General features: G+C 39.3%; 1 protein-coding gene and 1 long non-coding RNA gene across 4 annotated transcripts in view; one reads left to right on the top strand and one right to left on the bottom strand.

Annotated features, from left to right (window-relative positions):
• Positions 1–16565, top strand: part of pb (homeobox proposcipedia) — a 38890-nt gene that overhangs the window by 13347 nt on the left and 8978 nt on the right. For all 3 annotated transcript variants that reach the window (XM_065865531.2, XM_036819244.3, XM_036819245.3), the window contains exon 3: positions 1108–1122. In XM_065865531.2, coding sequence (XP_065721603.2) covers positions 1108–1122 — 15 coding nt within the window. The remainder of the gene's footprint in view (positions 1–1107; positions 1123–16565) is intronic.
• Positions 9882–10716, bottom strand: LOC118877163 (uncharacterized). Its single transcript, XR_011604508.1, has 2 exons — positions 10295–10716; positions 9882–9998 (listed from the first exon to the last, which is right to left on the bottom strand). It is a non-coding gene; the product is annotated as an uncharacterized lncRNA (long non-coding RNA).

Raw genomic sequence — 16565 nt, 5'->3', positions numbered from 1 at the left:
TTCGCTGATTATCAAACGAAAATATTTGCTAATCACGCAGCTGCTGCCGCTGCACGAAAAATATCAAATATTGCTTATGAAACTGCATAAACTTGGTAGCAGTTCGAAGGGAAGGGGTGAGGAGGACAGACTGGATCCGAAACCCAACCCAGTAGGAATTAAGTTCCAGGCTAGACGCTATTATTTCCGACAGCATGATTTTATTTGCCTTTGCCCATCATCATCATCATCGAAATCCAACCCCTTACTTGGGACTCCATCTCCCTTCTTCGAATAATAGACTTCTGAGAGAAGTTCTGCGCTTCCTTGAGACTTTCCTGGCTGGGATTTCCTCCTTATTTTTTGCCATCGAAACTTCTCAATTACGAAGTTGGGTTCCAGGAACGAACTGGGCAAAGTGGGGATAGGATGTCCCACCACTTGACCGCTCGTTACGTGCTGCATGTGTTGACCATGTCAAACCGGCTGGGAAACTTCCGCTTGCCGAACTTTGAGGTTAATTATTTTCCACTCTTGATACAAGCCAACTTCGGGAAGAAAGTTCCTTAGCCAATATTATAAAGTTATATATAGTTGGCAGCTCGGTACAACTTTGTCACCAAAAAAGATAAACAAATATGGGCTCTCAATATTTTAAACTGAGCTCCTCTACTTTGAAGCAGTCAAGTATGCTACTTTGCAGGTGAATGGAGTCTTAAAATATTTACACACCTCAATAAGCATTTAACGATTTTTTCGTGCATCTGGATGTATGCTCATGTTTTTGTTTAACCCCCTATTAAATTTCAGAGTAAGCATTTTATGTTGCAATGACGAGAAAAATACAAAAATTCTTGGTACTTTTAAAGCTCCAGGGTGTTTATGGATGTGACATTTTTTAAATATCAACTTTTTGAAATCTTTAGATTTTAATACATTTTTATTTTAACGATTCAAATTTATTTAGAGAAGAAAGACTTTAATTATTGTAGAAGATCTAAAATAATGTGAAAAACTTTAGATACGATAAAGCTACATAATTTTTTTAACAAAATATTGAAATTACATCGTAAAATACATTCCATTAAAATACCTTCCTAATTAAAACTCTATCTTTTCCCGTTTCAGGTGATAACTCCATAAGTAAGTACTTACCTGCTAAACAAACTATTTCTCACCCATTGCGCAATACTTTAAACCACAAACCATAAGATTCTCCAATTGGCCTAAAACTACAAAAGCCGACAACATTTTGCATTCGTTGTGAGAGATTCCTCAAGGCGAACCCGTAATTTGAGGGCCCAGACCGCAGTAGCCTGATTAAATCCTATTATACCAATTTCGGTCCAGCCTACAGGGATGTGTGCAAAAACCGCAAAGCGAAAAATGCGAATTTCAATAATTATTGTATAGCAATTTCCCTTGAAAATTTGCTTAGCCAAATAATTATATAATTTCTGCGGAAAGATCTTTCAAAGTTGTGACGACCATTTTGTGTATCGAAATCATCTAGAGTAAGCCCAAAATCAACCATAAAACCGAGAAAAAAGAGCCAATCAAGCGGCGACCATTTTGGAGACGGTTCAACGGAAACGTCGCTTTTTCGTGTTCGTGACCAAAGTTTAGGTTTACTTTTTTGGGGGACGGGAAGACAACAACGCAAACTCGGCTGAAAACAAAAAACGCAGACGGAAAATACATATTTTACCTGAATTAAATTGAGTAACAAAACACGAATGTTTTTTATTCCTCTCTCTGTGTGTGTGGGTATATAATTTAAGAAATATATGTAGACCAATCTTGTTCGTGTTTTTGTTGTTTGCTGAAAAGGGAGAGAGCCACGAACACGCTACCAGTTTAAGTTTGGCCCACACCACAAGGCACTACACACACCACCACACTCCGAAAGTCTCTCTCACTCTCTTTTTCTGGCTTTGTTGCGGAGGAAATAATTACATGATTGAGGTACTCCACACACACTTGCCCGAATACCCACAATGACAAGCACCGGCCCTTCCCCCTTCCCCCTTCCCCATCCAAGTTCCAAGTTTTTTGCTTTCGGTGGTGGTCGTTGTCTGATCGAAAAGAACATGTCAGGTTCCCGACCTGGCCATTGCACGCCTTGGGTTCTGTATGAATGAATGACCGCCATGCCGCTTTTTATAGCGAGTGGTAGTGGTTCTTGCTGGTCGGCTTTTTACCTAAGCACAGCACTTTAAAAAAATTATATCAATGTTGTACACGAAACACGCTTAGATTCAAGTCTTAAAATGACCGTGTTTTATAAAGAATTCGGGGACTGCTAACATATTTCATTAATTTGTTGTTTACTGAAAGGTATTGATACTAAAATATCAATGAGGGTTTGAGAAGCTTAGAATCTTTATATTCATTCAGGCAGATATTTCTAAAAGTTAGATGTTTCTTTGTGGCGCAAATAACATGGCTAGTATAACCATTTGTTTGATTTGTTTTTATTTCTGTTTAAGATTTTAGTACCATGTTCTTGGCATCTCACCATCCAAAACCATCTTTATTTTCGTTCAGACAGATATTTTTTAGTAGGTTGTAGTTTTTTATGATGATCAAGAAAATCTTTAACTAACGCATTTTAAAAAAGAGTGAAATTTGATATTTGTATTTAACGGAAATTCTAACCATGTGCTCGATTTTTTTATTTTTCTTGTACAGTTTATATTTACATGTTCTATAAACCCACCTGAATAGATCGGATTATCATGCTTAATTTGTTTCAATTTATAGTTATGTATAAGTTCTTTAAAGTCTTAAAGGTTTGGAGGAAATGTAAAATACATTAAAAATTATATATTGGGCGGGAATCATTTTTAGAAAAAATATACACCAACATTTTTAAGTAGAGATTCTAATATAACGGCAATAAATGATAGTAAATGAAACTGTAAAATATATGGCTGAACTCGGCTTTGTTCTTTTGAAGCTTTCCTAAACCTTAAAACGATTTCTATCATTTCTTGAAGTGTATGTAATTCACGCTAAGCCGCAACAATGTCGACTGACGACTGGCGACGGTAGAAGGCCCTGGCCCAGGGCAATTATTGTATCGCCGGCTCTGCCCACCCTACTACCCCTCAGCCCTACCACCAACTTACCCCTTGAAACTCCTGCTGGGCCGCAAAACGGTAACCACTCTGTGAGGTTGGTTGTGTGTGTGCCAGGAGCCGAGTTGAGGTCAGCGCATTGTCGTGTTGTAATTGGCTGGCTGTGGGTTGGTTATTTCACAGGACATAACCAACACCCACGCTGGAAGAACACCATGTGTCACATAGGTCTCATACATCCAGCGAAATCGGGTTCCAAGTACAGAGGGCTTATCATATATTTCTAAAATGTTCTTCTGTTTACCTATCTTTGTGTTGATAATCCGCAGAGAACATTACTTACTTAATTTATTTTTTTATAAACTTAATATATTTTTTTGCCTTATGTCATAATAAATAAGTTAAAAGAACGTTGTCTTATCCCAAATATAATATTACGTTGATTTAATATCCCAAAACTTAGCATTCCATAGAAACTACAAAAGGGAGTTATGTCTGAAACTTATATTGATCGACTCTGGCTCTTAAGATACCAGGTTACTTTCCCTTTGATACTTACCATTCTCACTTGGCTATTTCCTTAACATAATACCATTATCCTTCTTGCAATATAACTAGTCCTTCTCGCAATATAATTTGGGACTTCCTCGATTGCTCTTACTCCAGTGCCTCTTTCGATAGATCATCTATGATATGTGTATAAGCTATTACTCCGACTTGTCAGTCATGAGGATTTCCCATTAATTTTGCCTGACCTCTAAAGTTCCGCCCCCAAAAGAAGTAGACGAAAAAAAAGACTCTCCCCACGCTCAGACCTTCGAGCTGGGATCTTCCCACACCATCCCCCTTGGAAGTATTTCCATCTGTGGTGCAGTGGCAGGATTAATTTCTAATTTCGCCTAATGTCCAAGTGCTGCCCAGTTCGATGTTTACATTTCGGGTGTCTCGACTTCTAATTTACCTTGATAAAACGTAACCATTCCCATTCCCGTTCCCGTTCCCAGGCCCAGCCCTGTCCCCGGGCTGTTTTTGTCTCTGCCCCCTGAACGCATTCGAGCCGTAGAGGCAGAGGTAGTCGGACTCGCAGCCGGATTGGGAATCGTAGAGGCAGAGACAGAGACGGGCCCACATGTTTGCATCATTAATCATGACGTTTCAGCTCTGACACATTTGGCCGATCGGCGGCAGCGGCAGCGGCTGCAGCAGAAGCAACGGCAAGCGGATTGTAATGAACACGTTTTGTAAGGCAGACAGCGAGAAAAACGCGGAGACACAGATACATTTGCAGACACAGATACTCAGATACATCGAGTCAGATACGAACGCAGACGCAGACCGAAAGATATGGCCAGAAAGCGGATGGAAGACGAAGACGACGAGCTTGAGACAGACGCACGTCAGCGATGGACGACGTCCACTGCGGATGCGTGTGCACTCAGAGATATTATTTATAGACTTCAGCATTTTATAAAAATTTTAAAAACTAAACAAGACCAGAAAACCAGTCCAGAAAATGTTTCTACTTATAAGGGGTTTCAGGATTCCGGAAATAAGTCCTAGGAATTCCGTTTTTAAAGGAAGCTTTTATTAGCTAACATTTTAGAAAAGATCAATTTAATAAGCAATTTGAGTCTTAAAAAGCTATTTTATCTTTTTTACATTTTCTTGTTATGGTTTCTATATAATCCTTACTGGAATGTCTTTTAAAAAATTCAAATTTTATTTAATTTCAAAACTAGATTCTGATTTAGACACTTTATAAGATATTTAATTTTAAAGGTTCAAAAATTATTACAAATATTTTGTACAGTGTAGCCGCCGTGTGGCGAGAGACGGGAGAGCAGGCAGAGACAATGAGCCATTTGAAGACAAATATTTTCACAATGGCAGCAAAAGACAAAAGGAACAAAACCAACAGGCAGCCGAGGCAGAAGGCAACTCATGTAAATATTGGCCAAAACTATTTACGAAACTATTAGCTGCTGTTATGGGCAAGACTAATTGTGACGCTCCGGGGAGGGTGCGTTCATAGGGCGGGATAAGCTAGAGATAAAGGGACGTTAATAGCGGAAGAGTTTCGTAAGGATTGCATAAGGACTACGCTCAATAATGAGGTTTAAAGGATAATATGGTCAAACCGTGAAGCATGATGTCTGCGTTCTTAAAAATATCAATAACTGTGGCGAAAAAATTACTCAAGGCTATAAAACCGTACTTTCAAAATTACATAGCACTCTTTAAAAATACTTTACTTTTTCTCACCTTCCTATTTCTTCGCCATCTTAATTTCCCTATACTTTGCATAGGAACCTTGTTCTCTTAACCAACCACTTTTTTTACAAATTTAAGTAATGCACTCCTTAAAGCACTTTTACCCCGGCTTTAGGCAAGTTTCTGACTGAAAGGCCATTTGTCCTTGGTATCAGCAGAGCTGCTACTAAACCAAATCTAGGTTGACTTATATACTTCCGTTTCCGGCAGCGAACATACGCTCCAACTCAGGTCGGATCCCCAGCCAAACCGCCGCTTGTGTTCGAGGGATTTTTTATGGCCGCCTTTTGGGGCGGGGAGAATGTGAAGCGGAGTGTGTACTTGGCGCAGAAACAGAATTTTATGCAAATATCCTAATCAAATTCACATTTTGAAGTTCAACTGTTTTATCCAAAAGTTTTACCTTCCGAAAAAGCCGAAAGCCAAAGCCGGCAGCGGCGTTGTCGTCGTGTGGCAGACGCGGTCGAGACTCGAAGCCACGACGATGCCACCCATTTTTAATTTATTTCCACTTTTCCACTTAAAAAGGAGCCCCTCCACACCCCGAAGTCCGGGCTCCGGACCCGCCCACACCTTCATCCGCAGCCCGTATCCGGTGCGTGCGTCCGGCGGAGTTTGCCGGGTTTGGGGTTGGTGTAATCAGCCGCCCGTTTTCTTTCTTCCGTGCACTAAAAAAAATAATGTTATTTAACTAAATATATGTTTGTATGAAAATAAAGGTTTATTATTTCCGAACAAAGAAAAGAACTGTTAACTGCACTATATTTCTAAACTAAAGTAATCTTATCTGTTATTTCTGAAATAACAGTTCAATAAATAGAACGAACTGCGAACTGTTTTTTCCCGAACAGATATATATATATATATTTTTTTTATAAATTTACTACAGTATTTTAATAAATACTGTCATACATACAAAGGCTGTCAACACATTAGATAAATTTTAGTATGTCACTATTTAATGGTCTTTTTGATATGTAATACTCTTAAAATTTGTGGTTTTCAGTTGTATTTCCATTTTAAATGAGCACCAGATTGATACTTATTTAAAATAACTCAAATAATTCTAGTATAACAAACACCTTAGCAACATTATTTCTGTGAGTGCGGCCATATCCTCATCCGCCCGACATCGCAGCGGCGGTTGTCGCCCATATTTTCACTTATCAAAACACCACCCCATTTGCCACCCACCGCAAACTTAAATCTGCATATCGAAAGCGATTAAACAGTTACCGCAACTTCTACTCCAGTGGCTTCTTAATTCGCTGGAAATTAAAACAAAGAATCAGCTTCTGGCGGGCAAAAAGGATAAAAATTAGTCACTGCGGTGACAGTAATTCAGGCGAAGGCCCCACATCCCCTCCCAACCCTCTAACCCCCTCAGCGGGGCTTATCCCCGCCCCACCCCCGCGGGGATTCGCTGCGCCACTCGGCAACAACTGTGCAACATTCGTGCCATCCTCGCCGCCGGGTGATTAATTGCAATTTAAACGGTTTCAATTAAGGCAATGCGCATCCTTCGCATCCACTGCACTGAGCAGGCTAACATTTTCGGATCCGCTTTTTTCCACCTTTTGTTCCATATCTCTACCCTGAGGATGGAATCGATGGCATTGACAGACACATGTTTCAGATGAGCGGATTTTCCCTGCGTTTGAAATGATTTTGGTAATTCTGTTGGGAACCATTTGATCCGCAAAATGCTAGCAAATGAGTACCTATACTTCCTGGGTTCGAAATTCACCTGCCATGCTTATTTTATTATTGTACATTATTATTAGAACCAAAATATTAAAAATAAAAATATTTTAGCCACTCTCGAATAAGGCCCTTTAAAATTTCCATTAAGTTAGACCAACTTACTTGATTTTTTTTTAAACAGCATAAGCATATATGTTTCGGATTTATATATTAATTTATGAGATGTGTTCACTTGTTAAACTTCTTCAAAAAATTTCTGAAATAAATTTATTGAAAATTAAAGGTTTAATTGAATAGGTTCATTTTAAAGCTAAGCCCTCCCAACGATTAAACAATAAACCTATAAAAATTACTGGAAGGCCCTAATGAGAAGTGATACAATCTGTCCACTTGCATTGCCCCAGAGGAAAACCAGATAATCGTTTCCAATCAGCCCATAATCGTTTCATCAATTCGCAGCAACTGCATGAAATATGGCCCGGCTCAATTGACTTACACCCCGCCGAACGATATATGTTTCTGTGTCCAGGCCATGCATAAATAAGCCAAATAAATGTGTCCGTATATCATGCATGCGTAAGTACATACGTTTATGTGTGGCCCGAGGAACTATGTGACATTTAGCATATGTCGCCACCTGTGTGGAATGCCCCGGCCGAGCTACACATGCATCTGACACGACCCACGTAAGACCTGGAATGGGGGGTCGGAAAACCCCCGAAACGCAGGGGGCGGAAAACTTTGACGGGTGGCAAGACAAAATGCAAAACTTTGGCAAAAAGCGAGTTGCTTAGGCAAATTCGTATGTGAAACATTTGGCAGCAGGCGATTTATTTAATGTCTTTGCCATAGAACAAGGACCTCGAGCGGTTCAAGGAGGCGAATGGCAGGCAGTTGCATGTTTTAGTGATTTAAATGATTTATGTCCCGAGACTTTGACTCGAGGGTTAATATCGGCGGGGGAAACAGCAAGAGCAAGCCAACCGAACAGCAGCAGCAACATCCACAAGAACAACCTGAACAACAGCGGGAACATCCACAAGAAAAACATATTTTAGGGGACAAACTCACTCAGAGCACTTAAAACAAAATCATCCATTTGCTAGGAAGGCGTTTGCCAACGGGAACGAAAATGCAGAGATTTATTCGACTTTTTATAATTTATATGTATTTTTCAGTATTTTTACGAGTGTAAGGGATTGCTATTAATAGTATTTATCTTTGATACACATAATTTTATTTTTCGATCATATTATTAAAGATTTAATCCTCAGGGATTCTTGAGAATAATAGGAAATGGTTCTGACTTGAGGGAACTTAAGTCGGTTGTTTTTTTAGTTTTCTTCGACAATTATTTTAAGTGTCCTAGGAGAAAAATGTGCGTATTTTTACTGGCACTGGGATCCAACTTGCTCACTGCCCATAACTCATTTCGAAAAGGCGGCGCTTGTGGCAAATTGAAGGCTACACCACCAGCAGCCCCACCAGAAACCCCGGCTCCAATCCGCAGCTGCAACTCGACGAGTTGAAGTTGAACGCATGCGAACACCGTTGAAATTCAATTATCAGCAGTGGCATCACGCATACGCCATGTTGTCGGGGCCGACATGGTGCGGACCGGCAATTAAAGCCACTGCCGTCGGAGCCGTTAATTAATTTGCATTTGCGACAGGCCAGAAAGCCTGTGCGTTCAGTGGCACCAGCTATGCTGAACAGAAACTTAAACTTGTTGATTGGCCAACACGACAGGTTAAAACTAAAGAAAGCAGGCTTAGCGGTGCCGAATAACTTACTCTAAAATTTGTATTTTATTAGATAATTTTGTATATTACAAAAAATAAAGCACACTCAATGAAGTTATAGCATTTCCACAAGTGTATCATTATTCTAAATACCTATTCAAAGTATATGACGAGTAATTAAAAGTGAAATATGCTCTGAAGCCGTAAGGGTATAAGTTGCTCGGCCATTGCCAATTAGCCAATTTGTGTTAGCCGGCAACAAAGTTGCTCGGCCATTTTATCGAGCAAAGATTTATAGCATTTTTAAATAGTTTTCTGTGGTTGTTTTTTCTATGCATTAAGTGGTCTGTGTTGAAAGCTTTGAAAGTTGCAAAATGTAAATACACAAAGTAAATTGGTGAGAATCCATTAAAACGAGAATGGGAGTAAGAACTGTAAAACTAGGAAGTATTTAGTAAATCTTGAAGCTGTTATATCAAGATCGTCTAGACGTGTATTATGAGAAGTAGTTTAGGTAAATTGAAGTCAAAAAATAAATTATTGATATATCTTTTGAACCTTGCCTTTCTCATAGTCTCATTCGATGTAACTCAGCTACATTTTATTACTCGGCCTTATAAAGGTATTTCTAGTGAAAAGGGAAATAATATATATTTTTTTCTTTTGGTCAATTAAAAATAATATTAGCTTTGAATTATACGTACTTATTGATCAAAAAATGTATAAACGTACACAGAGAGAATTATTCAAGTAATTTGGACTCAAATTGAGTATTTTTGTACTCAAAAATTCAGCATGAACAAAAATTCTCACACTGAGTGCAAAATACTCACTTTCAGTACAAATTTCTCAAAAAATCTGTACTTAAATTGAGTACATTTGTGCTCTTTTTTGAACATTTTTCCTCAACATGAGTACAAACTGCACTCATTTTAAGAAATAATTTAGCTTGAATTTTAGAAACGAGTATCCCCTTTTCTCATACTGAGAAATTTCCAGCGCTCAAAATGAGAAACAAGTTCTTGATAGTGTTCTTCTAAATTCTCAAATTAAGAACTTTTGCACTTAAACCCGGGTCCACCCATTTCCAGAAAAAAAGGTAAAATATTTTTTTTATATTTTATTTTGTAATACAGTTACTTATATATGTATATACATGTTCCATGTTCTAGGCTATGGTATTTTTTCCCTTAGCTGTCTGGTCTAGCGAAGAGCAAAGAGGCTGAAAAAGAAAACTTTATTGTTAGCAAATATTGTAAATATATAGCATATATACATAAGCATGAAATATAAAAATTAGAATGTTATTAGATGTACATTTAAAAAGCATTTAACAAATTATATGTATGTATGTATGTACAATGTACGTAGAAACTAACAAAACTAGACTGCTTCACGCCACTTACAATCACACATACATACATATTAATGTACACGCTTTAACAATATTTTTGCAGTGTTTGTTTATTTTATCATTATTTAGAACATTATAAGTACAGTTTAAATTAAAAAACTTACCCTCGAGGTACGGAAGGGTCGCACATATGTCCAATTCACTGAAATAGTTTTTCACCTTTGTGTCTTGCGCACGTCTTCACTTTGCTAAATCACACGGCAAATGACAGTCACACAAATGCGGCGCGCACCACTTTACACACCCATTAGTGAGAGAGAGACAACCACATACGCAACGAACTTAAGGCCGCTCTTGTCTCGTCTCGTTCGCAGTACGGAATTCTCTAGAAATTCTTATGAGAATTCGCTACTCATTTTTGAGTTTATCGGTTACTCATAATGAGAATATTAATTCTCAAGTTGGAAATTGAAGAACACATTTCCTCAAACTTAGAATTTTGCGATCATTTCAAGTCCTTTTACTTAAAATGAGTGAAGCTTTTCTCAACATTAGTATTTTCCACAAATTTTGTACTTAAATTGAGTACATCCTCAAATTGAGAATACAAATACTCAATTTCAGAACGTCATAATTTTCTCTGTGTAATACATATATGTTGCAATGAGTTAAAAACTATCAGAGATATCTGTAATGTTATTGATATAATTCGAAATGCCTAGTTCAATCTGGATATTATGTTCTTGGAATAAGGTTCCCAAGACATAATATCATATCGCGTTTTTTCGTACTTTCAATCTAATTGGATGAAGGAAATTCCTCAAGTTGTGGCCACCAGCTATTACCCCCAACTCCGCTATAAGGTTGTCCATCTTATTCTCGGTCTCCATTCCTCTTTTCCACTACACTCGCAGACTTTTCGCGTTTTCCTCTGGCATGCCGGAAGTGACTTTTGCTTTTTCTCTTTTTCCAATTTTTTTTCACAATGAATATAATTTTTTGCCGCCGGTTGTTGTTGTTACCCTCAGAGCTGTTGTTGCTGTTCGTGTTTAAAATAAGCAGAACTTGCGAAGCGATAAAAATGCCGCTTCAAGAAGTGGAAAAAGAAGCGACGATGATGGAGGAGAGAACCAAGAACAGGAAAATCGCAAAAAAAGCAAGTTGAGCTTGGCGTGTAAACGGTTTTTATTTTATTTTGTTTTTTTCAGAAATGTTTTTCCTGCAGCTCCCCAGTACAATGTACCTTGTGGCCAGCCGACTGGGTGGCCAGAAGCCCGCAGATCTCGGAACCCCAATCCCCAGTCCCTCCCAGATGAATCCCCCTTCCCTCGAAGTGACGCGGCCACTCTGAAGTTGGCTAAGGGCGATTCACTTGCGAGACAAATGGAAATGAAGCGTTTATTCAGCTTTATTGCGGCGATAAGGAAAAATGAGGCATTATTTCGTTGTTTCAAGCGGAGTTTCATCTCGGGCTCTTGCGCTTTTTCCAGTCACTCGCACTCCCCCAATCCGTATTTATATTATTTATTTGAATCCGCAAGTTTTCCATTTGCGCCCCGAGGCGCTGAGTCGGCCTGACCACAGGTCGGGTTTTCCTGCCAGGGACGCGGCAATTTCCTCCAGCGTCTCCGGTTTTCTGGTGGCTGACCAGCCGTGAGTTGGCGGTTTCCTTATCCGCCCGCTTGGGAATCGGATTCGAGGAGGAGGTGGTGCCCAGGAGCCGGAATTACTTGCATTTAAATGTGACTCAAATCGAGCGGAAAAGAAATCAAAGAATACTTCTCCTGGCTGTAAAGATTAAAATGTTTACGGTGAATGAAAATATTTGTTAATGCTGCGCTTTCTCAGTTGGAACACACAGTTATTGTCCTTCTTGTAGTTATCTGTATACATTAAATATTTATATTACATAGTACATCCTCATAATGAAACCTGTTAAAATTTAATAGGCCTAATATGTGTTGTCGAAAATGGTTACGCTTTAAGTAAATATATTTGAAAATATATTTTGAATTTTTACAAACTAAAATCGATTCCTGAATCAGTATACATCACCAACTTTCATGTTATCCCTTTCTTTCGAAGATCATCACCCTCGAGTAAAGCCAATTATTACCCGACTACTGTGAATTTTGTTTTGGTTTCGATTTTCAATAACTCATCAGCAATAAACCGTGAAAATGAACAGTAGCCAGATCAATCAAAGGCCAGAACTTCGTCCGGTTGAGCTGAGATCGCGATCGAACACACGTTCACACTGTATTCCCAAATAATCCGATGGTCCGAGTGGCGTGAAGCCAATGCGATCGAACAATGGATCCCCATTGCCAGCGCCAAATTCAAAAGCGCCCAAAGCCGCGCATCATTAATTATGCTCAGTCGTTGCTTAACAGCAAATACAGCCACAAAAGTGGAAGAAGATCGTACACAAAAGCTGTCAGCACACGTTGATCTGTCAAACGCGGCAGCCGAAAAGAAATGCCAGCGACATCGTCAGTCAGTCTTTCAGTCTTTCAGCCGCTCAGATATTCAGCCACTCAGTCATTCAGCCATGCAGCCCCTGTCTCAGCCGTCGGTACTGCCACTTGGCTCTTGGCAACGCGACGCTTTTGTTGCAACTCAAACAAAATATTGATTAATCATAAGGAAACCAGGGAATATTTCGTCGAGAAGTCGGCCATTGCTAAAGGGGCTTCTGCTACCTCTTGCTCTGCAATTGTCGTTAGAGGTGACAGCGTGTCGGGTATATTTAAAACCCCTTATAAGAATGTAGATCCCCATGCCTAGCCAACTTGTAAATAAAATCTATCTTCAAGCTCTATGTTGGGAATACTTATTGAATCGTTTGCATTCTTAATGATGAAATAAATAACACTACACAAATCACTAGCTTTTTAAAGTCATTATAAATATATCTTCAGGTGTCTAAAAGTGTGCTGTGAAAAAGGATATTCGTTTTTTCTTCGCTTTAAGAATACTGAAGCATTCTTTTAGATACCTAAAATGGCATTAAAAGTGACACTTCCATTATGTAAACAATTTTAATAAATTATTATCAAAGCATGAACGTACAAATAAGAATATGGCTGGCATTATAAAGCATTGCCAATGATCTTGATAAAAAAAGTTACTTTAAAATACTTGTTCCAAAAGATAAATTCTGATTAGTCTTCGGTGAAAGAGGTGCCTACAAAATAAATTATTCGTCATCTAAACATGCAAGAAAATTTGATGATTCGAACCCAAATTGTTATAACCTAACTTCAAGGAACGTAAAGTAGGATCTTCCAATACAACACCTTTCCGGAATTTCCATGCTTCCATCCAGTAACTCCATTTTCTGTGTATTTCATTCACCCATTCATGGTGCGTGAGCCCCTCAAAAGCGCTTAGAAAACGTATAATCACTCACCCATCTCTAACGTCATTCATGGCGAAGTGAATCTGGGTTGGCAGTTGGCTCCAGGAGATGTCAGACCTCAAACGATCGTAAGCTGATTTTTGGCCTTCAGCTCCGGTATTTGTCTTTGTCCGCTCCGCAGGGGAGTGTGTAGAGGGGTCTTACAATTTACTCGTTAAATAATTTTTCATGCAACTGAGACCGAGGGGACTAATCATTCTCGTTTCTACGGCTCGCAGGCGGCACGCTTTCTTGTCCATTGTTTGCGAATACCGGAGAGCTTTCCATGGGCCATTGTGCGGACTTCTGTTCGGGGATCCCACATCGGATCGGCTGGAACTAAGTATTGTCAGCACCTGAAGAGGTGGCTTCCAGTGTAATCGCATTCGAGTCGAGCCTTGGTTTAGTTTTGGTATTTACGAAAATCAATTTCCGACGAAGCGACCTCTTAAATCGACATTAATTTTCCATTGACTGCGATGAGGCTTTAAGCAGTTTTTTTTCCGCTCCCATTTTTAATTCGCTTTCAATCTGGCAGATATGCAAAAACATAATCCACCCCACCCGCAGCACCCTCCAGCCCACGGAAATGTAAATTTACCCCATGAGTGAGGGAGAAGGAGAGCTGGAAAAAGTTTCCCTCGCTGATTTTGATTGACAGCTCTTAGCATCCCTGATGGATTTCATATTTTGAGCCCGCAGGACGATGTGACAGAAGGAGCAGGAGCAGGAGTAGAGCAACGCACCAGGCCAAAATGACAGCCAGCGGGAGTGGAAACCTGGCTTAAGCGTTGGGCAAAGTTTTTACCAAACAGCTTTCATTTTTCCATGGCAACCGGGAAATATCTTTTCATTTTTTCAGCTCCAGCTCACCCTGCTCCTCGTCCATCCCCAGCCAACACATGGGCTTTTGTATTCAAAGACCACAATATATAATACAAATATCGTAAATATTTACAAACTGCTGGGCCATGTTGAAAGTTTTTCAATTTGAACCGCTTTAAAGTATTTAGCTAACTCCGTTTTCCCAGGGTGCCTTCTTTCATCTATGTCAATTCATTTTGAAATGTATAAATGGCGAGAAAATCTGGATAAATCATTGAAGAAAAAAGCCAAACGAAAATGAAACATTTTTAAAAAGACCAACAATTTTCATCATTGTTTTCAATTTCAATTTTCTGACTTTCAAGCCTAATGACTTTTTGATAAGAGTAAAAAGAGAGAAAAAAAAACACGCTTTAGTAAAATGCAAAATAAGTTTAAGGTTCCTATATACATAAAGAAATTTAATATTTGAGTTTCGAAATTAAATCATTTTAACTTAAATCGACTATATTACAAAACATCGTGTTTAAAATGTTCTGGTAGAGATTAAGCATGAATGAAGCATTTACATAAGGAAATTTAACAGATGGGTGTCGTAATTATGTCTTATGAATTTAAATAAACAAGTTTACAAATAGTCGTTCTTAAAATATTCTTGTGTAAAATTAACAAAAAATGTATATATATATTTCATTATCATCATATCATATTTACAATTACAAAAGCTTTTAAATTGGAATTTTGAAGTATGAACCTTCAATTAATTTGGATAATGTTATTTAAGGAACTAAATGTATTCCAAATATATTTAAACGTCTTACAACGAGTAAACGTTTTGAATGGTTTGAACCCGACCTATCCTGCTCCTATTTGGTATAAATATTTTCCTAAAATATTGGAACATTAATCAAAAATTTTCACACCTCCAGCAGGGCAAAACACCGACCTCTCCATTCTTCTCCTGTCCTGATCAACAATCCTGAGGGTTTAGTTTCGTTGAATTTGTTTTCCCTGTTTGTGTAAATGTTTCGTATTGTTGACATTTGCTGGTCATGAAAAGTCATTAAATATATTTCTCTAATTTATCTTTCGACTGTGGCAGCTTCGCTCGGTGGTGGTAATGGCATTAAAGTAAAGTTGGGCAAAGTGAAAAGAAAGCGGAAATGTTTGTCTGGCCACCAATGCTCGGTTTGGCTTGGGACCTCTGAGGTCTGATCTCCGACCACGACCACCCACCCTTCAACCCTTTTCCCGCCTGCTAATTAAAACTAATCCCGAGGAAAGGACCCAGCCATTCAGGGTGTTGTTATACTTTTCGCATAACTGTCAATCAGTCCCACAATTAAATGATTGAAGACACTGAACTTGGTCTTTACTTCCCTTAAACATTTCAGCTGATCCTTGAGCAATAAAATATATATGGCCATGCGGAGCTTGGTTTTTAGTTGGCCTGGGCTGAGTTGAGCTGGTTTAGTTTGGATGCATATCAAGTGGATGCAGATACAAAATGTTTTCATGAGAAATTGACTTTTTCCATTGCTCCAAAGACGACGTCGTCGTCAGATGTCTGTTGGCTGTTGTCTTCCTTTGGCCGGAATGATTAATGGTTCTGCTCTTTGCGCATTCGTCGGCCCACACCAGGGGCAACAAAAAGACATCCACATCCACATCCAGCATTTGTTGCTCCGACCGTATCTGTATCTTTTTGTGCCGCTGAATGAGAATTTCTACTGCATCGCGCATCAGCATTTGGCGTTTTCAGCTACTGAGCCGCCTCGCCATTGTCTCCCAGTTTTTATTGTGGCTCCCCATTTTCGATTGAATTCGCCTCGGTACTTGCAGATACTTGAGCTCGTCGCCTGGCCTTTAAAGTTTCAGCCAACTCGTTGTCGCTCAACCGCAGAGTGCTCACGTAATTTAAGGCCAAGTCAAGGCAAAGTTCCCCATACCCGGCTAGACCGACCGAAACCTACAAGATAAATTGAGGTCATTTTTTGCCAGTGGCCACCTTTGGTCAGTCCGGGTTCGAGTTCGGGTTGTTTTGGGGCTTGGGCTTGGGCTCTGGTCCGGGTCCACCTTGTTGACCGGCCACAAATGTCCTTAATGTGCATCCTTATGGACTGCGGTCATGTGCAAGTGGTCGAGATGGTCGAGCCCAAAAAATGCCGCCCATCCCCAACTACTTACGTAAGTATTCACGAGTAGTTAGC

The sequence above is a fragment of the Drosophila suzukii genome, chromosome 3 (assembly GCF_043229965.1).
Source record: "Drosophila suzukii chromosome 3, CBGP_Dsuzu_IsoJpt1.0, whole genome shotgun sequence".
Classification (NCBI taxonomy): domain Eukaryota; kingdom Metazoa; phylum Arthropoda; class Insecta; order Diptera; family Drosophilidae; genus Drosophila; species Drosophila suzukii.
Note: the sequence above shows the minus strand (reverse complement) of the source record. Positions and strands in the feature narration are given on the sequence as shown.